At 39.7% G+C, this 27,437-nt stretch overlaps 1 protein-coding gene across 1 annotated transcript in view; it reads left to right on the forward strand.

Annotated features, from left to right (window-relative positions):
- ATP8A2 (ATPase phospholipid transporting 8A2) overlaps nt 1-27,437 on the forward strand; it is a 336,147-nt gene that overhangs the window by 195,411 nt on the left and 113,299 nt on the right. The window contains exon 27 of the mRNA XM_064504996.1: nt 1,550-1,660. Within this exon, the coding sequence (XP_064361066.1) occupies nt 1,550-1,660 (111 nt within the window). The remainder of the gene's footprint in view (nt 1-1,549; nt 1,661-27,437) is intronic.

Raw genomic sequence — 27,437 nt, forward strand, 5'->3', positions numbered from 1 at the left:
TTCATGGGGGGACAGAATCAAGAGCAGTTAATGGTAGGATTTGTCTTGCCAAACTGCAGATATCTGCAGTGTAGAAACCTGCATGCAGGAGAGTGGCCCTTCAGACTTGGCGGAGAGGCCAGTGTTTCGGCTGTGTCTGACTAAATGTGTCACCTACAAGAGGTGTCAGGGGTGACTTGTCTGGATGTAGGTGGGAATGTCCCCTCCCCAGTACCGTATTTGTCAGGGAGTTTTGATGAGGAAAGCTGTAGCTGTGCTGTGCACTTAACTGATGAGGCACCAGGTGCCTAGTAGATTAACTGCTCCCTTGTGAGTGTCCCCCTTTCAGTCCTGCTTCAAGCTGGGCACACGCTGAACCATCAAGCTTGGTTCACTTTTATTTTTTCTTGCTCTTCCTTGCTGGCATATCCCAACAAATCTGAGTTGCCAATGCATGTCAGAAAGCCTGTTCTTACAGGATTTTTGGTTCAGTGCTTTCAGTGCTGGAAATCATGGGAGCAGAGCTATCTCATGACACTTTTAATTCATTACTGTAGCTTCTGGAGTTTCAAATAATATTTGGCTAAAATAACCAAGCTATAATCTAAATTTAGAACGTTGAGCTTTCCCATCAAGTCGCTTCATGCAAATAGAAGCAAAGCAAATAATAGTCTTGTCCAAGAACCTTTCAGGTATGCCCATGCCGAACAGTACATCTAACCCCCAGTTTGAGCTGTCTGCAACTGGACTAAAGAGGAATGCTGTAGGCCATAAAGAGATTCACTGACAAAGCCAGCACTAGAAAATGATGAATTTCCTAGGCTACGCTGTGAGATGGCTGCTATGAAAGTCTATTGAATCCATCTGCAAATTTCTACTGAATTGAAAAGAAGTAGAACTGAGCTGTATCTCTGGTTTAAACGAGCATTATAAGGTATCAATTTTTATAAGCACTGGAGATTTATTTACGTGGCTTTTTTGACATAAATTACTCTAAAGAAAGAGTTTTTAGGTACTTTGCATAACACTTGCAGTCTTACATACTTGGTGGACTGTGAATATTAATGGAAGTGTTTATTTGCCATAAAAGGCTGTTTGTGTCCTTTTTTCACTTGAGTGTTCCCCCTCTTGGGCATTTCATTTCAGCTCGAGACGGTTCTATGAATTAACCGAGCAACCTGGTAGTTAGAGGGGAGCCTCATATCTTGAACTTAGTAAGCTCTCAAACACAAAAATCTCCTTTGCCCATGGAATGAAGAGTTCACATTTATATTTAATTCAGAAGGCTGTCTGCATTTTTCTATCAGGATAGTAATAACAATTGAAAACTTCTTGCCATTTAAAGCTGGTGAAGGCTGCTTACAGAAGCATTCAAAGGTTTTGCTGTAGAAAAAGGTTTTTGCTGTAAATGTTTTAAGTTCAGGTTTTGCATGTGTGTGCTGCTAAACAATTTATTACTTTTGAAGAACAGCTTTCATAGCTGATTGGCAGTTTGGGCTATTTTTTACTTTAACTTTTTAAAAATATTTCTTCATATATGAATAACTTGTTTTCTTTTTTTTCCTTTCAGTTTTCCTACTTAGAAAAGCTATTGTTGGTCCATGGAGCTTGGAGTTATAACCGAGTTACCAAATGCATACTCTATTGCTTCTACAAGAATGTGGTTTTATATATTATTGAGGTAAGAGTAACTGGATGGATAGGCTTTGGCAATGCTTATTCTGAACTCACCCTATGTAACAGGAAAATATCCACGTGGACTGAGCTAAAGGGATTGAGACCTATGTTCACTTTTAACAACTTAGAACTCTGTTTCCCTTTCCAAATTAAGTTAGTTTACTTGAATCATTTAATGTTTACAAAAGGAAAACTGTTGAAGACCAGTTTCACTTTCAGTACAGTAAAGCATTGGATGAGAAATGCATCAGGGACGATTCAAGTGTTCTTACTGAAAGTTTCTTTTAAGTCATGGAAACATTTCAAATCTAAATAAAGCTTTTATTTATAGAACTTGAATGTGGGGATAAACTTAAATCGAAAGTGCATTTCATAGAACTGAGAAGAACTTACTAGGCAAATAGGTTATGCAAAAAATGTTATTACTATTACTTTCCAGTTAAAAATACTGTAACTTAGCAGAAACTAAAATTACTTGGCCTTATTTTTTTTTTCAAAAAAGAGGATAGAATTTTGCTTGTTGCCCTTTTATAATCTATTTTATTGCTCTACAATACTGGGGAAATCGGTAATCGAATCAAGTAACCGGATCAATTTCGTATCTGAAATATAAGTATTTCATGTATTTTGTAAAAACTCATTGCCTGAAGATGTCAAATAGTGAAACTGGATGTTAAAGCAGGTCAGATAATGTTCTGAATGTTATGGTTCTGTCTGCTCAGAGGTGAGTGTAATCTTGTGCTTCAGGATATAGTCTGAATTTAGGAGGGTTCAGGAAGGGATGTTTATATGCACTTTTGCCTATTTGGAAAACATCAGTAAATTGGACTCAACAGATTGGTACAGCACATTCTACGTTGTTTCTTACAGTTTGATTTATATGTGGTTATATATATGTATGTATGTATTTTTCAATTTTTTTATTACCAGTAAACAGACATGAAGGATGCTGATAGATAAGAAAACTAAAACATTTATAATTAGGCAGCCAGTTACTGTAGATTACAGGAGATAGTGGGTAAGAAATATTTTACTATTCAGTAAATCATACCATGGTCAGAGTGTGTATACCTGACTCCCTCAGGGTCTGATCATCTTTTATGCATGGTGTTAGGCTCTTAGAGAATAGATATTCTCCACTAATATGCTCCATTTTTTTCCTGTTAACTATTTCTGAATTAGCTATAGTTTTGGAGGTTAAAATTTCCAATGCAGATTAGTCTGTTTACTGCAGAAGAGTTAAACCATACCACCAAGATAATGCCAAGCTTTTGCTGTGGTGGGTGACAGTCAGATGGTAGTGTTATACAGTAATTCCAGATTTGTACAGTATTACAGAGAGTTGCCTTCTTTGTTTTATGTATCCCCCTTTATTGTAAGGCAAATCTTGATTGTGTTCCAAATTGTGTTCCAACTCTTCAGCCAGATTATCTTGGACAAATTTAAAATCCATGTTCCAGAGATTTCACATGTATTTATCCTAGTGTAGAAGTTGCTTTCATAGCTCTGAGACAAATATGATCACAGTTATGGTGATAATGAAGATTTGCTTCATATTGAAGTTTCACAAACAGTTCCTTAACTTGATTTTGGTTTATCATCATTCATGTTTTCAGTAAAGATTTTTAAGTGTTGTTGGAAATGACAATAGTATTCCTTATTGTGAAAGAGGACTATAAATAATGTAAAAAGGCCTTGTCAGTGGGTTTTTTATTGAGCGTGGGAATTCAGGTGGTTTTATTTCTTTCTGAATTGTTCAGAAAATGCTTAGCAGCTTCATGATTGCCATATTCCTTCTTGGATTCTTTTTCCCTTTGAACATTGGTTTTGGAAGCCCTGCTTCTCATACATTATTGCATAGTGTGGCTTTGCTTCATTTAATTTACTTGTCAGACCATAGTTCTGTATCAAATACTGTATGGCTAAATTATACCCTCCCAAGTGAGAAGCTGTGGAAGGAGCTGAAGACTGGTGAAGAAATCTGGGACCTCCAGCCTGAGGTAGTTTAATCACCCCTTGTTGTAAGGAGGAATTTTATTAGCCAAATATCACTAGGTGATGCATAAAAAGAGAATATGAAGTCGGATGGTCTTTTCTCTCTTCTTGGATATGTTTCTCTGTGTTTGGCTCTTTTTGCATGCTTTACTGATGCAAAGGAGCCTTTATGTTGTTTTACTTCCATGAATAAGTGTGGGAGTCCTTTCCATCTAACACTGAAGCTCTGCGGACAGCGTGTGGTTAGCTGCGACCCTGCACCTTGGGTAACCCTCTGTGCTCACCCTGTGCAGGCATGAGCCTGGCAGGGGGTGATGGTTGGCTCAGTGCAGTTGGGAGCAAGTTTAAAACTTTAAAGAGATGCAGTAACCGAAAGAAGGAATCTTTTAGACCGGCAGCAATGAACATGGCAGAGCTTAACTTGTTTTTGGCTCCCATGGTGACTTTGTTTCATTAGTGACCTAAGGAACTTTTCCTCTGCAAAACTACATAAAACTAGCTAAATTGATCTGGAAACTGAAGAGACACCAGTTTTGGAATCCTGGGGGTGCGAGGAAGAGGGGGAAGAGGTCTCCAATTCCCTTTTTAGCTTTGCACAAAGAAAGCTGAGTTGTTTTGTATTTCTGCCATGGGGCTCAGGGGTGCTGATCAGTTTGTGGTATGGAGCAATGCTCATGAAATAGAGAAGCTCCACAAGGGAGTAAATCCTTCAACTTGTGAGAATGGTAGCTGGCTGCCCAGCAGTACAGCACTGTTAGTTGTGCCTAGAGTCTGTTCCTGATAGTTTCCCAATGCTCTGCATACGCTTAATGTTTACTTATGCTTCCTGCTTGGATATGTGGTGCACTGGGAATATTCTTTTAACATCATAATGAAGCAGGGATTTGAACCTGAACTACATTCTAAGTTAATCTTCTGAAGGGTTGTGCTGAGTAAATATTTATAAAGCTGCATCAAAAAAAGCACCTTGGTCAATATGACAGACTGTCAATTACACCTTTGTTACTGTATCTGTTTTATTTCAATGAAGCTTTCACACCTGAGGAATAACTGTAGTAAGCCTTATGTAAATGAATTTTGCAGCAGTGAAGCACTGGGGCCCATCATAACTTTTTTTTCCTGATTCTTTGCAAATATCATGGAGTGGAAATGAGATGGTACTGAGGCTTCATCACACAGAACATCCAGACACGAAGGTTGCGGAGGCATGCATTTAAGAGTAAACTTGAATTAATTAGACAGTGATAAATGTATCTCCCTTTGCTGTCTCCCGTCCTAGCATCGCAGGAGTCGTATATTAAAACCCCCCAATAAACTTAAAAATTTATCTTCGTACCAAATGCTGATATGAGGAAGATCCAAACTGAGACATTCTCTCTGAGACATTACATTTCATTGGTTTTCCTTCCACTTCCAGCAAAAGTGGTAATTAAAATGCAGAATCTGGGGTTTGGTCAAAAGTGCACTCAGGTGACTGGCATGATGGTTTTATCAAGAGATGCTACCAGGTGAAGGCTGGTGAGTGTTTACCACCTTGCAATGGTGATTCTTTGTGGAGACATGGGGGCCATGTGAACTGTTGTGTCTTCAGCTGCCTCTACAATGACTAAAATGTGCGTTCACATTGGAACAGAGTCATGTGGCTAAAGGGCTCATAACTGAAGATAGACCTTGGAGTCTAGAGATTACAGGAAAAATGGAGATAGGATTGTGTTTTCTCTCTCTCCTGATTTAGAGTAAGAATTAATTTTCACACTCTGACTTTTAAAAAGGTGAATTTTATCACTTCTGAAAAAGTGATAAAGCTCAAACAAATCTGAAGAGATTTTTGGTCTGGCTTAACAGCTGGAAAGTTGATGATGCTGTCCATTCTCTGACCTGATCTCTTTCCATTTGCATTTCTTAATCGTTGTTTTCCTAATGCTCTCTTATTTTTCCTCCTTGCTTTTTGAAGAATAAAACTCAATGAAATATAATTCAAAAGCAGAAAGAAGGAAAATGGGACCTGAAAATTCAAGTCCTTTAATCCTGATTCTTAGTCATGCTTGAGCCCACACTTATTGCTGTTACAGAGATGCTTCAGAATGTAAAGTTGATGTTCCCTTGCTCATGGCCTGAATGATGTTAGCAGATTGGTGCAACGGGTCTTGTGAATCAAGCCTTTCTATCCACAGACAGGTTGGTAGATGGACTGCTGTTGTTTTCCCTCTTTGTTTGGGTCTGCTGGGTCTATCTTAACAATGATAAGGGAATCTACTTAAATCATTAGAATAGCTGTAGGGATGAGATACAAATAAAAAGCCATCTCTTTGGTTTTCGCTCCTGTATTCTGTTTCTCTGGCTGCAGCGGCAGCACATGCTGAAGCTGCTACTGTGGAGCGCCAAACTTTCAGAATCGTCCCAAAACAGAAGGTCGGCGATAAGGTGTTGGCTTTTAAAACCTTTACAGAAAAATACCTGGGCATCATTACAAAACACCACCTCATTCAAGTATTTATGTAGCTGGCTTTAAACTGACTAGTAAAACAAAAGATCTGTTTCACATCTCTTGAGCAGATATATTTCACAGGAGATGATATAAAGTTGTCCCGATGACATCAGAGCTTTGAAATATAGCTGATTTCAAATGTAAAAGAATACAGGAATGTTGCTTTCATGTCATGCTTGGAGAAGTAGAAACACAGCAAGATCAAAGGATATGGCAGAAACATCAGGTAGGAGTTCAAGGCATTTGGGAATGGTTCTGTGGAAACAGTAGCGTTTCAGGTCAACACAAGAAAAGTGCTCAACACTTCACTGGAGCATGTTGTTTATCTGAGACCTACTTGGGTATGAAGCACCATTTGTATTATATATTGCAGAATAAGTAAAAAAGATGGTCCCTGTTTCAAGGTCTGGTAGTGCTGGGCCATGAGACTCCTTGACTGAAGCTGAAACAGAAATGAGTGGAAAGTGGGAGAGGGAGAATATGTTGTACATAACTTGCACTGCATTATTTTCTTTTCTACCTTAAGTATCCAGGAATAAGTTGTAAGCCTAGATTTGAAAACTGTAGCTGCATGGAGGCTGAAAAGCAGTTTTTACTTACAAGCGAGCAGTGTTAAATGTACCAGAGAACAAAGCATCAGGATCATAATTATTTCTTTTAGAGCTGAATTTTCAAGTCTTAAAAGCTCCAGGTAAACTTATTAATGCCTAGATAAATATGTTTTTAAATATATGGTGATTCTGTGAGTCTGGCTTGGGTCTGCCTATGAGAAGTGTGAAGTACTCCATGTGCTCTTTGTGGTTGCTGTTTCAAGGCTGACTGATGGATGAAGGTGTGAAAGCACATATGAAATACTGCTGTGTGAGACCTTTTTTTTTTTTTTTGCGCTTCATTTTGTTTTCATGCTTTCCTGCCAAATGCGACAGCTATCTTAAAAATATGGAAAGAGGTCATGGGAATTTTAGCCCTTTTATCCAAATAGCTTGCAGAATGCAGTGCATCTGATAGGATACTAAAAAATATACAGCTACAACACTTCTATGCACTTATCCCTTGACTTACATAATCAGACTTCTACCTACATGCTTGTGCCTTCTGTTTCCAATTGGCTTTGCAGCTCTGAGGGTATGGGCAGACAATAGAAAACCTTTAGCATGGGGATTATTGGAATGAGTTGAGGACTGAAGTGCAATAACTGTTGTCATAAAAAGCAACTTCGTTAAAAAATAACGGAGTAGTATTTTTTCCCCCGTGTTAGACTAAAATTAAAAACATCTGGCTGTAAAATTCTTGACCGGGGTAACAGTAATACAGGCAGCTAGCTGTCTTGTCGTGCTTGTGCGTACAAATTATTCGGTTGCCCATTCAAGTATTTCCATGGACATTTAATAGTCATTACTTTCATGTACATGTACACAAATGATATGGTAAGTGTATAACAATTCTATATGATAATGAAACAAAATAGAAATATGTTTGTGCATGTGATTATTTTTTGTTTTGAAAATCCGGCTTTCCTGAGTTCTCACAGACGTGTGTGTATCCATAATAAGTAATTATTATTATCCATAATAAGTAATTATCCCACAAAGTGGGATTCAGTGGCTTTAGGATAGGCATCAGGTGTGAACTTAATCATCTGAAGGAAGCCTACTTAGCCCCTGTTTAGATGGCCTTTATAAATGCCATTGGGTCACAGAGAGCAGTCTGGGGCTGGCAGATGTGCCACAGGACATGCAGAAGACCTTCACCTGTCTGGAGCAGCAGCATTATTAGTACTCAGGTGTCTGTGCTGAGACAGCTGAATCCTATTCAGAGAGTCAAGGAGAGTGTGAGTGTGTGTGTGTTTGAAACAAGTAAGAAAGGAATCCAAGTCCTCCAATTTGGATAATGTCAATCAGTTTAAAAAGTGCAAAATGTCTGTGGAAGTCGTGGTGCTGAACTCCGGGACCTGGAAAGCGCAGTAATGGTGCACAGTAATGGCACACAGTCTGGGAAGCAGGATGTGCGAGACTCAGCACTGCCACTTTTGATAAAGAAAGGTCTTACTTGTGTGCTTCTTTTTTTGTCTGTGTTCTGTATCAGCCTTATACGTAGGATTAATATACTGAAGTAGAAGACCTAGGGCAGTATAGAGCATGATTTTTCCTTCTCGCCCTTCCCACCACTCCCCCAAAAAGCTAATCATAAGCTTCAATTCAAGAAATCATTCTTTAGCAGCAATGTTTACAGAAAGCAGATCCCGCAAACAGCCTGCCAAATGTCTTGGAATATTTTGAAATGTAGTTGGCCAACCTAATCCAAAATTGTCCAGATAATGGCTGGAGAAGCTTTGATTTTTTTTTTCTTTGAAAATATATCCTAATTCCTTCTCAGCTGATTTACAGCTCCTAGTTGATAATGCTGCCGTTGACAATTTATTCCATATTTCAACCCCCTGTTGTGTAGAGAAATTGTCAGAATTGCTTACAGGCTGGTCTCATCAACTTTAATCCATGATTGACTTCTTGTTTTTGGATTCCTAATTGAGTATGTTAATCCCAAGAGTTTCCAACAAATCGGTCACAAAGATAAATCCATGCTAATTTTCCTTTCTTTTCAGTAATATATACTGCACAGTGAATCATTAGGGAGGAGTCCATCTTTACTGAAAATCAAATTGTCTCAACTAATAAATGGCTGTTTTTAATGCGTTTTCCAACCATTTAAAAGACAAGTGACGAGATGAGTACTAGGATTGTTTTGGCTTTTCTTTTTATGAACAGTCTCAGTTGCACCTTACAACAAACTGAACTTGTAATTTTCCAATATTCCAAATACCATTTATAATGGTAAATTAGACTCCTTAGCTTGGTCTCAAAATCTCTAGGTAGAACATCTGCAAGGTTCAGTACACATTGCAGTAGACTAAAAGAAGAAAATGATCTCCTGTGTTATTTTATCGGGTAGGTAATATGTTCAGAGCTGCCTTCCCCCCTATACATCTGTATGCTAGAGATAGAGAGTGCATATGACAGGCACAGTGATTCATCCTCTGTAAAATTTTTCTTTTATTTAGTATGAAAAATATTAGTTTTTTATTTGGAGGGCTTAAGACAAAACAATATAATACTGTTCTCTAAATATGATGAAGCCATTAAATATGAAACATTACTCATCTCCTGAGCAGTGGGCTCATCAAAGCAGGAATACTGTTATCCATACATGTTTTTCCAGTTTGTCAGTAGTGAAAATGCAGGCTGATGTTTGGAAAGGGGAATGTATTAGGAAGCCCAAGTAATCTAAATGTGAGGAAGTTTTTGAGAGTGAAGTTAAATCTGTATTATGGAAGTTATTGACTTAAAAAAAAAAAAAAAAAAGTATTTGTATAGTTGTATATACTTTATAAAGTGTGTATATATTTGTAAACCCCAAACTTAATCTTTCATGAAGGAAAATAGCTTTAAAAATTCAAGGGTTATTACTTTTGAATTATTTTGATTTCAACCCCAGTTTCTTTTCAAAAGCTACAACTTTTCACCTAATACAACTCTTATGACTTTTTATATTCTGTTGAAAAACGTGACTTTGTTCTGACTTGGTAATATTTGGTAGCCTGTTGTTTCAATAAAAATAAAGGGAAATTGATCCTACTTTCCTGTCCACCCCAGCCAGTTCAGCACATATGGCATAACCTTGTGGGCACAAAGGAGGATGAGGCCAAATAGTAAATTCATATCAACGTTGGAAAGTGCAAATAAGCCTTATCAGGGAATAACTTGTGCTCAACGAGTTCATGCTGAATTTAACAATATATGTGGTACTGCACCAAAGGGGCTAATTGTGAGAAAGCTATTTTAAAATCCAATACCATATATATATGGTAATACAACTTATTACAGATATATCCTTTGGGCCTGTACTGGTTTTCTTCATAACTGGTCTATATCAATATAAAAAGACTTCCTCTTGTAGAGACATTCCTGATTTATGTGGGAATAACTAATAACAGGGTAAGATCCTTTACATATTGCGTGAGGAAGTGTTTTATATCAATTTTGCTTTTTATTAGACTGAAACAATGTGTCTGACATCTTGAAGGTGTGAGGGTTTCTTGTCTTTTTACCTGTGGCTCATTACTGTATCTTCAAAATGTTTTTCTTCAGCAATTTACTTCTCTCTGAAAATGGTAATACAAACAATTGTAAATGAGGTTACAGTTTGCTGAATAGCACTTGCTGATAGACCCTGGCCAAAATGACTAATTGGCATATTGAAGCAATTAGTTTCTAAACTAGATACTCTGGTTTAGAAGTCTTGAGATGAGAATATTAGAAATTGCCCTAAAAGCATGAATGTTCTATAATTTAATGCAACTTGAATGATTTTACTATTCTAGGGGACAAGAAAAAGCCAAATTACTTTTATTCAATTAACTGTATTAGCTGCAGTTAAAAATTTAGACACTACACTGATACTTAAAAACACTGCTCAGCCTAGATATAAGGAGGGGTATGAAGTTCTTCTGCACAGCTCTTAGTAAAGCTTTTTTTAAGTAGAGGTAGAGGGAGTTCATACAGAAGATCTTACATCATTCGGTATGGCAGACAAAGTGGAGTATGTATTCACAAGTCATGCTTTTCTGCAATTTTGCGCAATCCTTTAACTTTGTTTAATCCTGAAATACTTAAAAATTTATCTTGGAGACTGATCTTGGAAATGTGTTGCGTATTGCCAGTGAGCAGTCCTACTGAAGTCAGTGAATAGTAATTGAAGAAATTTTCTACTTCACTGGTCGTTCTTCAAAAGAAATGAGTTTTTGTTCCAGGCCATGTGATAGGATATTGTTGTGGGCTCTTGAACTAAAACAGTGTGTTAGTCCCTGTGGGTTGCATTTCATTTGTTTGAAATGAATAGGATTATGCCTAGCTGCAAGCTGCATGCCTAGTAATAAGGTTAGGCTTTCCTACTTGATGCTTCTTGAATATAGATAACTTAATGATAACAATGACAAATTGTATTTTAGTGTTTGTTTTTATTCTAGCTTCCTGAAGCACTTTACCTGTGCTTTCTCTTCAGTCCTGTGAAACACAATAAAAATTATATCCTTACCTGAATTCTTGTCAGACATCGGTCTGACTTCTCCCCTCCCCCCCCCCCCCCCAACTTTTTCCTTTCTAGCTGTTGATGTGGGAATTTCTCTGGCACTTTTGGAGGCACCATGGGAGTACATCGAAATTTTTCAACCACCACATTTGCTAGTGCGTCCAGTAGCATCAACACATGCAATTGATGAGTTCATGAGTTTTACAGTGTTAATATTGCTTCAGAATAAAGTGTATTATCACCAGTCCTTTGAATAAGGAAGGCCCTCTTGAGTTCACAGCCCATGTATATAAAATTTATTTCTTTCTAGCATCTGCATAATGAACTGAGTTATCTTGAGGTTTTTGCAGGTGAGGGGAGGGGAGGTAGGTTCATGACCCAAAGTGACTAGGGCAGAGAACAAATTTAAAAAATACAAGCTCCAGTTTTCAAGTGTTACTAGAAAACAGTTTTTCCATTTCATGCGGATGAGCACTAATGATAAAAACACCTCTATCCAGTTTCATTAATTAACCACTAGAGAGATTTGATTTATTTTGGCATTTATAAAAGGAGCCTGTAACCTAGTTTAAGTGCATGTATGGAGTTTAGAATAAAATACATGGCTTTTGTATTTGAAGGAAAGAATGTAGAATATAGGTTTAGGGGGGTTGTTTGCATGAGCTCAGGATCAGAGGTTAAAATGCTCCATGTTTTCCATGATCAGTCTATTCCCCAGTGTAAATCTGGAGCAGCACTGGCATTGCTTTCACATGTTGTTTACAGCCGCAGCCCCTAAAGAGCCATTCTTCTTAAAATTTGTGACCCTAGGGATATCTCCTCTATAAGGGTCTTATGGGCCTGTGGATTGGGACAGGAGGGGAGGAATTGCTCTTGCTCAAAGCCCCAGGTGCCTATTCCCATGGGAGAATCCCGCAGCGGTTGCTTGAGGTGGCACTAGGGTGCTTTGGACTGCACTGGCATTGCACAGTGTGTGTAATCGCAAGGAGCAACCTGACCCAAACAACAGCTGCTTTTGTTTCACTGTATATTGATAGGCTGAGCACAACACAGATGGATTTTTGACTATTTATATGCCTTTGGTTATTTATATGCTCTAGACAACATGTGGTTACCTTTTACACCTCCTTGTTCTTCTTAGAAAGTTGTTTAGAACATATTAAAATGCAGTAGAAATAGCAAATTATGCTACCTACTGATAGTGTTATTTTTGAGTTATACACTATATTTTTCTAAAAAGGTTTCAAAGATGAGTCAGTTCTCACTTTTGCAGTATATTAATTCCATTGTCATTCTCATTGTTTTCCCTTAGTTCTCCTCTTCCCAAGTACTTTTAACCTGATTATCTTCTTGTACCAGTGCAACCTGGATGCAACTCCACTTAAATGAGAGCCTCATGGACTGAGGTGGTACTTGACATTTCTGTAGCAGGACTGACAGGTCACTGTAACTGGACCTGTGTCAGGCAAGCAAGAGGAGAACTGGGATCAATACTTACAGGCTGAGACCACCATTCTCTTAATGTGTTTGTGCACATACCTGCACATTATGTATAAACGTCAATACAGTCAGTAATCATGGGCTTACACTAAAACCCCAGAACTATACTCCAAAATGCACTAGGGGCCATGCAATGGAAAAGCAAGGGATAAATTCTCTTGATGCATATTCCTTGTGTGTTACAAGACCTATCCTGCTCCAGCAAGTAAAAGACGCTGATAATTTCATGCTGTCACAAGAGTGAAGGAGGTCAAAATTTACTCTGCCACTTTTTACACCTGACCAAGTCCTTTTATTTTGCATCTTCTTGCTTCCTTGCCTTTGCTTTTTGCATTTGTGCAAAAGCAATTAAGAGTTTGGAAAGTGAGGAGACAGAATATGCTAGCCTTAGCTGTAGCACACTTCTTCAGTGATTCAGAGAAAGTGTGTGTGTACACCTACAAGTTGCAGGTGTGTATATGTATACAGAACTGCGTGGCTGTATAAATATCTTTTATAATAAAGTTTTATTCTAATACTGTTTGCTCCAATCCAAATCCAGAAGATGATACTATCTTTACTAACAATTGATGGTGCAGGTTGATGTCATTAATTTTAACTGGCTAAAATATGTAGCCAGTTCAGTAGCAGCAGAAGTGTAAGTCATCAGTAACCAGTAACACCTGAGCCTCTCAGCGTTATTTGTGATGATGGTTCCTGTCAAGTTCAATTTTGATAGAGAAGCGAGTCTTCCCTTTGGGTTTTCCAGCAGCGTCTTGACCTCTTGCACCTTGTGTTGCCGAGGAGTGACAGGTGCCTGGAGTGGCTCGGCAGTGTGACAGTCAGCCTGCGATTTGTGTCAGCTGGCATTCATTACCGTCAAAAACTACATGCGGTTTTGTACTGCTTGACAATGTCTTTGTGCCTATGTCCTGGTTCATGGACAAGATAGGCACAGATTACCAAGTTGCTTTACTTCCTCCTATTTTTCTCCCTCATTTTTTTAATAGTGTTGAGATTGAAATGTTTAAAGTGTGAAATTGAGAAAAATTAAGGGTGTGATTTTTCACAGTGGCATCATTAATCCCTGCTTGCCTCCTTTAGTCTGTCCTGGTGGAGCAGTGCCAGATTGTGGTCGTGGCTCACCCGGCTTCGCGCCCTGGTGGCTTTCCATGGCGCTTGCCTCGGGGACGCCGCTTCCCTTAGGCAGTGCAAGTCCCTTCCCTGCATCCTGTGGCTCCATCCCATGACCAGCCGTGGCTGCCATCTCCTTCTCTCCCGAGGCACGCGCGCGCGCTTTCCCCACGGTGGCCCTGGTGTTTGTGCAGCTGCACGACGGGCCGCGCGGGGTTGGAGCTCGGCCGGGCCAGGCCCCGAGGCAACGCGAGCCCTCGCATGAGGAGGCGAGAGGCCGCGGGAGGCGCAGCCGTCCCTCCTGGCAGCACTGTAGGCTTTGTCGGACTGAAGTGGGCCTGTTATTTTAGTAAGCAAAAGTGGCGGCTTTTGTGTATCTACAGAAAAAACCAAAACATCTGGAGGTGGAGCACACGAGGGGGTGAATTGGTGTTCATTATATTCCTAGTAATCTTCTGGCATCACTGCTTGGGGACCTGTAATCAACCAAACTTGTGCTTTTGGCCTGTCTGGGTATCTGTGACTCAGAGACATCCCAAGTGTGGAGCTGGGGAAGAGGGAAGGAAGTTGGGAAGTGATAGCTGATCCCCGAGGCCCACCTGAACAAAAGGCCCTTTCCCTCCGTCTGTCACGTGCTGCTCGGGGGCTCAGGGAAGCTGTGATCGCTCAAAAACTGAGAATACATTGGAGACCCTAATCTTTACAGAATGCATGTACAGTTGCTGGGTTTTATGGTGTGTGATTTGTGGGATATGGAGGGGAAAAAAAAGAACTTGGAGAATGTGTGTTAAGGCCATCTGGGCAGCAAGGAGCGGTTGGCGTGTGCTAAAATGCAAGGTATTCCTGCAAGGGAGGAACGATAAAACGATGACAGTGAAACCCCTGGCAAGCTTGGCTTACCTGGAAGCAGTTACTACTATCTTTCAAGTGGTGCTTAATTTACATTGACTTGAAATAAGAAGGTGGGAGCAGTAAATCTAAGGGGAGAAAACAACAGTATGTTGTTGAAAAACAAGATAGTGCTTCAAGGGGCTTGAGACACATGGATTACTGTTCTCTTCCTCAAGTCGTCTGACACCCCAGAAAAAGCTTTTGAGGGGAGGTGTGAAAGAAAGCCTTTAAAGGACACTCTAAAATATGGGTCAGGACTGGAAACCTTCTGTGTGTTTGGCTTTTGACTACGTGAAAGGTTACAAGTGAGCCTGGAGAGACCTGCGTTCCTGGCCTTGGCGGGGAGGGGGAATGTGGTGCTGGTCTGCACGGGGTCCCTGTGGGCTCCGTAAAGCCCGTTTGGGTTGGGGAAGGGGTGCAGTTAGGCAGCTTTGTGCCTGTCATCTTTTAACTTGCCTGCTCCTCTGGGACAGAGCTGTGGTGTCTGTTCAGCAAGGATGTTATTACATTGTTTGCTTTTTAAAAAGGCTAATATGCAAAATAATTTAACTTTTAGCCTTCTGGTTTTGATATTTAGGTGTATTGTTGGCACCTATATAGTTTCCAGTTAATGACACACCGATTTATTTGACTTTTTGCTGCTTACCCCCAGAACAGGTATGCTTAGTGAGAACTACTCGTGCACATGAAGGTGTTCCTGCCCAAAAGTTAGACTTAAAAAAACAAACAAACAAACCCCCCCCCCCCAAATGCTTTTTTCAGGCTGATGGTCTTTGTTTCCTATGGAACAGGTTGTCTGCTCAGTAAATGATCCTCTCCTGAGAGCAGAAACTCGAGGCAAAATTCCTCTGGTCGTTGCCTATCACTCCTCATAAAGCTGACAGTGTTGTAGTGAATATCTGGTATTTTTGTGTTGACTAAGTCTGTCTTTCTACCTAGTTTGTTTTTTGGAGTTGGAGGGAAATGATGCTTATGAGAAGTTTCCAATGATTTTGTTAACCGAACTGGTATTCACTTATTAGATTAATCACTTAGCTTCTTCTTCCTTTTTTATGAAGAAACAAATCTACAGGTTTCTGTTGCAGTCCCAAAGCAGCTGTAAATGATAAAAATGTTGGGCACAGACTGGTCCTCCATCATTCAGGATTGTGATCAGATATCCGATTAAATTTTCCGTTTCCAAGGAAAGCTGTTGCATTGTGACATCTGTAATATAAAATCTAGCAATACTCCCACACCTACTGTCACATTAAAAATAATGAAGATCGATGAAACTTTTAATTATTGTATGCCTCCATTTGGAGATATAGCTGGAAGCCATTCTGGTGGGCAGGAAATGTCTTCTCTATTACTGGTTGAACAAAGGTAATTATTATATAATTCTAATAAATAGGTCAAAACAGACCTTCACCTGCCTGGCATAAATTAACATTTTCTTTTTCCCCTACTGGCATCAGTCACAGTAAATTCCTGCAGTGAGTATGTGTCCCAATCAAAAAGCAATTTTGGCAGGTGACTGCCCACTTAATGGTATATAAAGAAAGATACCCTGAAATAATGGTAAAGGAGAAGCTTTTGTGTTGCATTTAAATAACTCCTGCTTCCATTGCAGTTCCTAAGTCATCCCAGACCTGTATTACGGGCTTGTTACTGAGCATTGAGAGAACAAATCTTTTGCACCTTCACTTTAAAAAATAATGTCAATTCCTGGCAGCTCTTCTGGAGCTGGTACAAATCTGAGGGTTAGCCATTTCCTCTGCTGGGCGCCTGCGTCCTGTAGCAGTGTCACCTTTCAACATGGCATCTCCAGGCCCAATGCAGGATGGCGCTCTACAGCGCCATCTCTACAGAGCTGGATGCCAGGCTGTGCCTCAGCCCTCTATTTCTCCTTTCCTTTCCTTTCCTTCTCTTCTCGTGGTTAGTCACATGCTGACGACAGCAGCCAGTGGTGCCTCTAGGTGTCTGTCCAGTTTCAGGCACAGTAGGAAAATTTTGTCGTTATAATGGCAGTCATTCCTCTCTCCAGCAGCCAGAGCAGAAAAGGTGGCAGTGTGGATGGAGTGATCATAGTAGGATCTCACTCTTCCTGTGGTAAACTCAAGGAGCAGCTCCCTAAATGCCAAAACAGAACTACTCCAGTCAATTAACTCCTATGGCTCTTTAGAAGTGTGTGCATCCTGTGCGACTGTCCTATCCTATGTGCATACAACAGCTTCTTGGTCTTCTATTACTGTTTCTTTGAAATAATTTGTGCTTGAGTAGTTTGGACCTGAAGGTGGGAATTGCCACCTCCCATCCCATTGTGGGCACTGTTGTTTTAACAAGGAGTTTGGAGGCTTAGAAAGGGCAAGAATAGCACTCCTGATTAAAGAAAATATATTTCAAAATGTTCTAAAAGATGAGAATACAGTGAAATGCTTCTTATAGCTTCTCAACAGAAATATAGCAAAATGAATTTTTAAATAGGTTGTAAACGCATAATCTGTGATACAGATGTGATAGTCCTCTTTCTCCTTAATTTGCTAGTTGATGCATGGCTTTCCAACAGAGATTTGTGTGTGGTGTTTAATATACTCTATATACTGCAGTTTTGATTTGAACCTGAATAACATATATTAAGTTTGATCATATGTGTGGGTATTAAAATGGTTTACAGTAAGTAGTAATCATAATAAAGGACATATGTTGATGCTGAGTTATAACTGCACTCAGTACCCACAGTAGTAATCTGATTTGGAGTAAGCTATTCCAGTCTGCGCGGCCTGTTAAATTGAGCACATATGCACAATTGACTGAATTTAATTGACTGGCTATTTACTGTTGGGTTTCGTGGTGCCACACAGGCTCGGAGTACTCAGTCTTTGAATACGTAATGAACAAGACTGAAAAAGGAAGTGTCCAAAGTTTTCAGCTATTTAGCTGTGGTAGGCTTGGTGGTTTGAAGTGTAGAAGACCTTTAGAGAAAAGACTGGCAGGAAAAAACAGCTTTAAATCACTCCAGGGAGAGCTTCAGAAAAACAAAACCCAAAACAGTACCTCTCTCTTTTCAAAGCGGCATATGCAGGCATAGCTGCATGACTCCCATTAAGTTCTTGTGAGTCGTGCAGCTAAAGCCCCATGCAATGTTTTGAAAATGTAGGAAATAAAAATGGTCTTAAACCAGACATATGGGCTTCTATTCAGTTTTTTGGTGATAACTTCTGATGCATGCCGTTAAGGTATCATCCATGAGCTAAATTATTTAACTAGAACTCTTTGCAGAAGGTTGATAATAAGTTAGGAGCTATATCCAGAAGTCTGTGTGCACTCTTCAGCACCCATTGGTGATCTCAAGGCCTGCTTCATTTTGCTTTTAAAGTTCGCTAGTTTTTTTTTCTCCCCTACTTTTCAATCGTCTTGTCAAAGGCACCTTTTCAGGGGTGAATATACTTCTCTGGTGATCCTTTCCTTATCTTTTGTGTTTTGACACTGACAGGAAGGTGTAGTGGTGTTAGTAAGCTTTAGAAGTTTAATATTAAAAGTTTCTCATTAGCAAGGAAGATGATCTAATTCACTTTTACTATAGATGAGGGCTTTCTTCAATGAGTTAGGTTTGCCTTTAAACACCAACAACAAAAAGTGTTCTTAGTTGATAGGTTATTTTAAGAATTCCAGTATAGCAGTCACTAGATTACTTACATTTCTGTAGTTTGAAGTAATTTACCACTTCGTAAATCTTATCCATTTGAAAAGTTTTTTTTTTCCCTTAGCAATCTGGAATAAGTGTGGGAGGAATTCCTAAAAATGCAATAATGAAAAGATGAGCTACTTGTTCTACTGAAATAAATGTTTACTGTGGCTTCTTGGAACACTGCGATCTATAGCTTGCCAGTAATATTTGCAGTTTTGGCAAGCCGATTGCAGTGCATGTAGAGCAGTCTAAGAAAGAAATCTCTCTAATGACCCCTGGCAGGTAGGTACATCAGGAACATTGTCAGGCACAAGAGAGATCTTGAAAAAAGCTGTTATGACCTTTTTTTTTTTTTTTTTCTTCCCTAAGCTAGCCAAGTTATAAATTATTTTTCAGCATGAGATTTTCTTCAAGACATATGGTTAATCTTTGTAAAACATTAAAGTTGTTGGTAATGGCTCTGAATGTAGTGCTGAGAGGCATCGTGCTGTATTAGAAGTAACCTTAAAATGTTTTTAAAAACTGCATACAAAGCCAAGAAACTTTTCCACGAGCTGCATGTTCTATCTTATCGAAGAGAACTTGACATTGACTTTTTGAGTGTAAATTAAACCTATAATTACTAATATTCTTTTTCTTCTTCTGTTATTTTTTGGGGAAAACTAACACAGCTATTTTGAGGATGGCATTTTGTTCCAAAAATCGTTTAACCTGCAGATTCATCTGTAAGGATAGATACAAGTTAATTTATAGTTCAGTAGTATGAATACATATATCATACTGTGAGCTTGCCATATAAAATGAATGTTGAGAATGCTGTGCAGGTGTTTTGTTCTTTATTTGTTTTATCACAGGATAACTCAAGAGTGCCTCAATACTCAGAAGTATTCATATAAACTGACTTCCTCAGGAAAGCGCCCTTTTTATGGAAAAATTACCCAATAGTAGCCCTGGTAACCCCTCCCTTTTTAAAAATTTCTGGTTGTCAATATTCATTGCATCTCGAACACTGGGCAGAAGTTAAAAGCTTTTACAGAATATAATAACTTGTTTTCTCATGTGTGTGTGGTCTACTTCTTGGTGTCTGAGCCTGGAGTCTGGAAATGTAAAATGGTTGCACTGTAGCTCCTGGGCCAGGGTGGGGATTTCAGCTGGAGGTTGAAATAATATGTGCTCTGTTTCAGCAACATGAAAAATATTTTGACCCCAAAGAGGGCAAGTTGATCACAGGGTAATTGAGATGGTTAAAATCCAGCTGGTGTCACTTTTATTTTAGAAAATAATTACTAAATTGTCAGATTCTCTTCCCCTCAAGAAGAAAATATTCGGTAGCCTCCAAATAGGACATTGTAGTGTCTGAGCAAAAGAAACATGTGTTCGTGATGCAATCTGATACTAGTAAGACGCCGAAGGTAGAGCAGAGCTCCCTGGGAACGATGAAGGAGCCAAGGATCAGCCCCTCTAAGGTCAGCCCCTTGTGATGGATGTTCAGCCCACTACAGCCCAGGAATTAGCTGTATCATACACACAACAGGTCTGAGGCCAGAGCTTTTCTTCTGTTATTTTCAGCGTTGGCAGGGGAAAAAGCGCTTGATTGGCAAGACAACTGGTGCAAGCAGCCATTTGCCCTCCTTTTTAAATTATCTGAATAGTTAATACTCTGACAGTGAAAATGGATTGGATAGTATTTCTGGGGATTTTTCAGTAAAACTAGATGAAAAGCTTGAGATTAAAAGCATTAATTTTATTTGATAATTTACATGAAAAATACTTGAGTTCCTAAGGGCAGAAGAGCCTACATGTAAATTCTGGGCATACTTCCATAGAAGTGGTTACATGTGGTGGTAACACTCTGTTAGAACTGAGCCACCGAGGCAGATGCTAGTGTAAAGTGGGTTTAAGGGTTTTTTTCCTAGTTTTTGAGTAGTGCAAGCAAAATAATAAGCTTTTTTTCCCTACCTTTCAACCTTCAGTGCTGAAATCCCCAAGCAGCAAAGCAAAGGCTACTTCTGACATCCTTTTTCTCCTCATATAGTCATCCACACTACAAACAAATGTTCACTTGCCTGCCATACGAGCTTGCCTACACAAGGAAGTTACAGTGGTTTAACTGTGATGTGATTGTAAATCCATTTAAATTAGTTCCAAATGTTCTGTGAGCACTCTAAGCCTGATTTAAACTGAAATGATAGTCTGGATAGTTTGTTCTGCAGACTTAAAACCTGCATTTTAAATTAGTTAAGTTGATTGTTGGGCTGCAGTATGGAAGACATGGTCTTAAATGAAACATTAAATCAGTGTCTGTTGTAATATCCTATTTGGAGTTGAAATAATTCTTTTCAAGAAAGTGTTCCTGAGTGATTGGGGGTTTGGAGAGCCACATGCAATAAAAAGAGTTTTTTCTATTGTTTATCTCCAGATGGGGGTCTCGTGTCTTTTGGGAGAGCAAGGGATATGCTGTACTTTTCAGTTCTCTCAGAGAATTGGCCATCAGGCTTATAGGTTTGGACTAGCTTGTGTTTCCATGTTGCTCTGTGTTAGGAGCAGCCTGAGGAGCAATAGGTTGACCGTCTTGTGGGCCTTTGTACTTGGTCTTAGTAGACCAAATGTGTAGTGTGGTGTCAGTTTATTTTTCTTTTTTAAGAACTTTGAAGTGCCAAAAAGAAAGAGGTCTGTGTTTATAACATTACCAAGGGCCCATGTTGTAGATACAGGGCAAGGTAAGAGGATCTTTGAGGATGGAAAGCCTGCCAAGATAGCTCGAAGGACTGCCTGGGGGGAGGGTACCAAATTTCAGTCTAGCTGTGGGCCATATGGAGTGAAAGATGTTTCATAGCTTAAATGCTTTTGCTGTCAGAGAAATCTTTCTGATGCATAGATTAAAAGGCTTTCACTCTTATCTCTTAGCAGCATTGTTTAGACCAAGGTTTTTTTTTTTTTTTTTTCCTTTCCTTGCCTTTGCATCTCAAAATATCTGTACATGATGTGGGGTGGCACTATATATCTCAGATATGTTGGTCACCAACCCTTTGCTCCAGATAGAGCCAATAAAGATCTGTTGTGAGCCAAGTCTTCAATATTGCTTGTTAATCGGCTGGTAGAGTTGCTCCAACTTGAGGAGAGGCAGTCCCTCAACCTTGTTGACTCATTGGAGTCCTGTTCACAGCGTTCCTTCCCCTTGCTAGTCAGGTAGGTCCAAAAGAACAAAACAAGCTCTAATTTCAAAGTCTGTCAACTGCTGTACTAGCTTTCTGCCTCATGTAAAGGCTAGCTTGAGTCTGCTCTTTGAACCTTACCTAGTACTCCTTGTCAAAGGACACTATGGTGTGGGAGGTTTACAAGGGCATAAGAAGAAACAGGAGAAGCTCCAAGAACCAAAGCTGTTGCAAGTAAGGCAAGGTACAAGTGGCTTGGGAAATCCCCGCAGCTGGATATTTGCAGATGCTGGATTAGTATGTGGAAATTGCACAGTTTGTACTCTTTCCTAGGTGTTGACATGTGGTCACTGTTGAAGACAGGCGACTGGGTTAATAATCCAGTGGCCTGAACTGGTATGACTGTGCTGATATGCTTATGTAGAAGTAGCATCTCTAGTACTTTTTGAAAGTTGTTGGAATTGAGGTGCTCCTTCAGGACAGCTGAGCAATTTCTCCAGTAAACAAGAGCTTAGGGAGGTCTGCTCCATGCTTCCAGGGAGAAAAGAAACTAAATGCGGATGACTGAACCTAAGTCTTCCCATGCTGCTTGTTACTCCTGATATTTTCTTGAATATGTAAGGCTGGTTCCCTTCAGTTTACAGCATGTGCTATGCCAGTTCTTTAAAAGGTCTTAGAGTGCCTCAGCTCAAATTTTAAATATTACATTCTGAACCAAGGAAATGAGTACTTTTCTCAACAAATACACTGTTCCTATCTAGAAATGTGGTGACAATGCATTAGGGTGAAAAACAACTTATATGATTTAGTTTAGGCCTATTTTCATGTAATGTACAGTTTTTTTAGAGAAGAATGTCTTCTGGAGCCTTCGCTGTGTTTTCAGGAGCTCACCGTCCCAAGAATTCATTAAGAGGAATTCAGGATTCACTCATACACGTTCAATTCAGCCGGCTTGCAAATGGAAAGCTCACTTATTTATGCCCTTCTCTTGCACACTTCAGGTGCTTTTCACACATGAGTCTAGTTCTGAAGCATGACCGCTGTTGGGGGACCAGAAGGAACTTGTACGGCAGCTAGAATCATGCTCTTCCATGAAGATCAAGTAAACCACAGTACAAGTGCTTTATGTACTTATTTCCCTGCTTCTCGTTATCTGTCTTAGTAAAGGCTGGCAGAACTCTTGCCGTTTGTGCCATAATTTGTTTGTGAAACTCTGTCTAGGATATAGCTTCACCTTGTTTTTGAAATGTCTTTGGAGTCTTGTACAAACAGAATTTTCAGTTTTTATATTTATTTGCCAAACTTTGAAGTAAGCTTAACTGCGGCTAACTTTTGCTTTATCATTTTTGTTCTATGTTCTAACAAATATATTTTCATTCTCAGACTTACTTCTGAAGCCTGAGCGTAGGCAATGCTATCATTTGAAGGCTTTATTCTTAGAAGTGTAACCTCAGATGTCTTTGCAGATTTTCATGGTGCCTGACCACTCTCTAGTGTGTTTTTGTGAAACTTGGTAAAAAAAACTATGGAAATTAGAGGGCATGTCCCTGACCCAGGTTCCAAGGCAATTTGCTGGTCATTTACCATGAATTGTTTTTCCCAGCAGGCAGGTGATGGTGAAAAACAACAGACAATTTACCAATATTGCATATGTTTTTGGTGAGGAGGAGTGGCAAGGAGAGCAGGAGAGATGCCTTGTTAACAAGTCTTGGAGCCTTTAGGGAAGAAATTGCATGTTTAAAAACAAATGTTTAAAAAGAAAATGAGGAGCCTTGTCTATCTTATATTATGTCCAACCTGCCAAGAAAATGGTTGTATCAATAAATAAAAGTAGAGCAAATGTAAGATGATAGGTGCCAGGGAGCTTTTCAAATTGCATCGTGTGTCCTTGTAGTTTTCAGCTCGAATGTTGTCTCTGTGCTGCAATGCTAATAGAGCTGTGGGTAATGAGAAACATGGGCTGCTCTTGGGATTACCACTGTAAAGGTTTATTATTGTCAGTATGACAGAAGATGAGCTGCAGTTTCTTTAGTGGTCTGGCTTTTCTGTTGCTAATTTGGCAGTTTTCCTTGGGTTCCAAGCTGTCAGAAAACTTTATGTAAACTTCCTGAAAAAGTAGCTTAATCTAAGGGCTTACAGAGACTGAATTTTATTTCACAGGGAGGAAGGGGGGGGGGGGGGGGGACTGAAACTTGCAAAGGAAACTGGCAGTTCACGTAGCCATAATAGGGAATCCTGTGGGGACTGCTTTTCCAGACCTCAAATGACCTTGCTACAGTTCTGCTCCTATAGACTTAATTCAGCAGCTCTGCAGAAGGATTCCTTTATGTGATAATAAGAAAAGTAAGATCTGTGAACCTGCATTTTTAAGTATAGCATAAGGGACTTCTGCAAATAAAGGTGAGGAGGGAAAGGGTTGAAGCGTCCTGTAGAATAGGGCTGAACAGTGACAGTCAAGGTCTCGGTCACCGTCAGCTTTATTTAATCGGTTGATTGAAGGAGTACTGACAATGTATTTGGTCCTTGGAAATTGTAAAATATTCTTGATTACTATAAGACATTGTCTTAGAATCATATCTAAGAAATAAGAGCATACAACAGTATTTTAGTTTCATTCAACGAATATTGGGCTTCCTACCACTTTCCTTTCCAGTGCTCTTTGCACCATATGAAGCTACAGATGAATACTCTTGTATGTGCATTGGCATTTTCTCCTTCGTTAAGCTATATGTGGGATAGATGTAAACTGCTAACTACATAAAGATAGAGAAGAGTAAGCTTTACCCAGAAACAAGGAACTGAATGCATTTTCTCAGAGTACTGCCCAGGCTTTTTGTGAGGCAGAATATAAGAATCAAGACGGTCTTACAGAAGTCAGCAAAGAGAGGATGGTGCATAATTTCAATTTCCTTATAACAGCAGCTTGGATGTCAGTTGGTCCTGTTGAGAATTGAATGTGCACAGTATATTTTGCAGAGAAGTGATCAAAATCATGAATCTCAGTACATTCTTTGGCTTTCTTTATCTGCCAGCTGGTCTCTGATCATTGCTAATTATTGGATTTGCTCCACTTATTGCTACGTTATCTTGACTAGTCCTTCAAGTTTGTCAGTGTTGTCACACAAACTACCATAGCAAAAGCCTCAGTTATCAGTAAATTGACTTCAGTTCGAGTGGGGCCAGGTAGATCCCAGCATAGGATCTCACTGAGAGATACAGTTCCACAAGGATACAGGGTCTCAGTGCGATATTTAGTGGGAGGTTTCTTGGGCATCCCTCCCCACCCAGCATGGGCTTTTTCTTGCACTTTGTGAGCCAGTTTTTGTAGCCACAATTGTATTAATGGTCTTCATATGTTTTAGTTTCTGGATGAACTGTTGAAATATTCTGTTGTATACAGTTCTGGGGTGATTTCTTTTTTTTCAGGCTGCAGTGGGTCCTTAGTGCACATCCCAGGTGTGGAAGAATTTTGGTGGTTTTAGCCTCACTTTTGATGGGTGGTGTTATTAGGGTTCAGTCATGGAACTATGGTTTTTGTTGGCTTTCCTTCTGTTTATACATCCAGTACTAGACTTGATGGCTGTTGAGCTATTGTAAAGTAATTTCTATTCTTCTGCCCCTTGTTATCTTTACTAGGATAGTGGTATTGTCTTTGTTTTCACATAATTCCCTAATTTTCTATTTCAAATACTGCTTTTTTTGCTTGCGACATAATTTGGGCTACTGGATCCTAAATACTTAGCAAACATTGAGGCAGATAAGTTGCATGAAATTACTGATGTTTATTCAGCTATTTTAAAATAAACAGTTGATCTTAGGCCTGTTCTTAGCCCTTTATTTCAGCAATAGTGAACAAATTAAAAATAATCTAAAGTCCTTCTATCATTTTATCATTGGCTAAAAATACTACTTAGCTTCAGAAAAGCCTGCAGGTCATTTAATAGCATGTAAAAGCATGTCGTTATCTTTTCATGCGAGATGTGGGTCAATTACACAGTTGTGAAAGTTGTCTGGAATGATTACATGCTGAGGAGATACAGCAGATGCTCATTAATATCTAGCAAGCTCTTAATAGAGTCCTGTTGTGCTTCTCCATTCCACAGCAATGTGCTTGTAGTCAAGGACAGTTGCAAAAATTAATCAGGCAAATTTGGGGGCAGAAAGCAGTTAGTGTCAGCCAAGCCCCCAGCCCAGCAGCCTTGTGGGGAGGAGGTGGCAGCGAGGGGGCTTCGGCGTTGTCCTCTCTCAGCTAGTTGCCTCCAGCCGTCTCAGCCCGGCTTCAGACCGGAGCGTGATGCTGCATTGGCTTTTGCAGAGCGGAGGTTGCAGACTTCCCCGTGTGATCCATGTTGATCGCCTGCCTCCGGCTGTGGTTTTGGGCCCCCTTCACCATGCAGGAGTGCTGAAACCGCGCATCCGGACAGGGCTTGACTAAACTGTCCTGAGTTGTGATATTTTCTAATATGATCTTTAGAAAGTCAGTGTGTGATTCCTGTCACCTCTAAGGTGCCCCAAATACACATGGCGAGACGATCTTAGCATAGCGGCAGCTTTTCTTATACCCAAGGAAAATTAAAGGAGGATGAAAAATAAATGCAGAATAAAGCTGGTTCTATTTGTAAGTGGGTCATATTGTGAATAACGGGCACGTTTAACCACAGCTTTTGGCAAGTTTGTATGCCCTTTGGCCACGAAGGCCATTTCTAATCACGTTATCCTAGGCTTGCTTCCGACAGCAATTACAGGCTCTGGAGAAACGTTGAGTCCCAGGAACTCTTCACACCAAGAGATGGAGAAACATTCTGCTCTCTCCATGCTTGGTTTCGTAAGGTATAAAAATTGCCATATTAGAACAAAACTGAGCAGAGAGCTGTAATGGGTTGCGTGTTAATTTTAGCGGTGGCATGAATATTAAATGCATAATTTGATATACTGAATAGATTTTTGTGTAACTTAAACACCAAAAAACACTGAGAAACCCTACCCCATTGTGAAGAAATTGGGTTCTACGCTCCAGTGTAGCTCCAATGTGCTCTGCTATGTTTTTATTAACATACTGACCAGTATATTAGGACCAAAGGTTGTGGGAAGAGGCAATCTTTTCATGCCTTACTGGCTACATGCTCTGACGTGTGCTGCATGGTTGTCTGTCACCGTGGTATCTTTCCACAGTGCTCAAATCTTTTGATTTTGTTACCTAGTGGTTCAGAAGATATATTTTGTATTTAGTGGTAACCACTGAGGAGAAACAGCTAGAGAGGATCACTAGGTCTTATTTGATTTAAAAGTCTAAAGAATCATTTGGAGGATTTAAGCTGTACAAATCCCTAATCTGTATGGCCATAGGATCATACTTCTCTTGCCCTTCCTGCCCCCATCCTTTCTGTTGATGTGCTCTGTGCTTGACTCTCATGCTTCATGCTATATGTGCTTTTGAGGAAGGAGATTGACAGTTAATTAGGAAAGAAAAGCATGGAAACGTGTATGAGGAAGAAAAGCAAATTTTCTGCATATGCCTCTTGTATAAGCAGGGAAAGATGAACCTGATAAATCTGTGCATTTTAGTATGCTGAAATATAAGCTGTGTATTCATAGTCAGCAATAGAAGAAATAACAGCTGCTCAGGCTTATTTAATAAACTAGTGTTTAAAACCAGGAAACCTCTACTGTATTGGTTGCTTTGATCACAGAATGGCTGAGGTTGGAAGGGACCTCTGGAGACCATCTAGTCCAATGCCCCTGTTCGAGCAGGGTCACCTAGAGCACGTTGCCCAGGATTGCGTCCAGGTGGGTTTTGAATAACTCCAGAGAAGGAGGCTCCACAACCTCTCTGGGCAACCTGTTCCAGTGCTTGATACTCCTCTTTCTATTTATCTGACCTAGC

The sequence above is a fragment of the Dromaius novaehollandiae genome, chromosome 1, assembly GCF_036370855.1.
Source record: "Dromaius novaehollandiae isolate bDroNov1 chromosome 1, bDroNov1.hap1, whole genome shotgun sequence".
NCBI lineage: Eukaryota > Metazoa > Chordata > Aves > Casuariiformes > Dromaiidae > Dromaius > Dromaius novaehollandiae.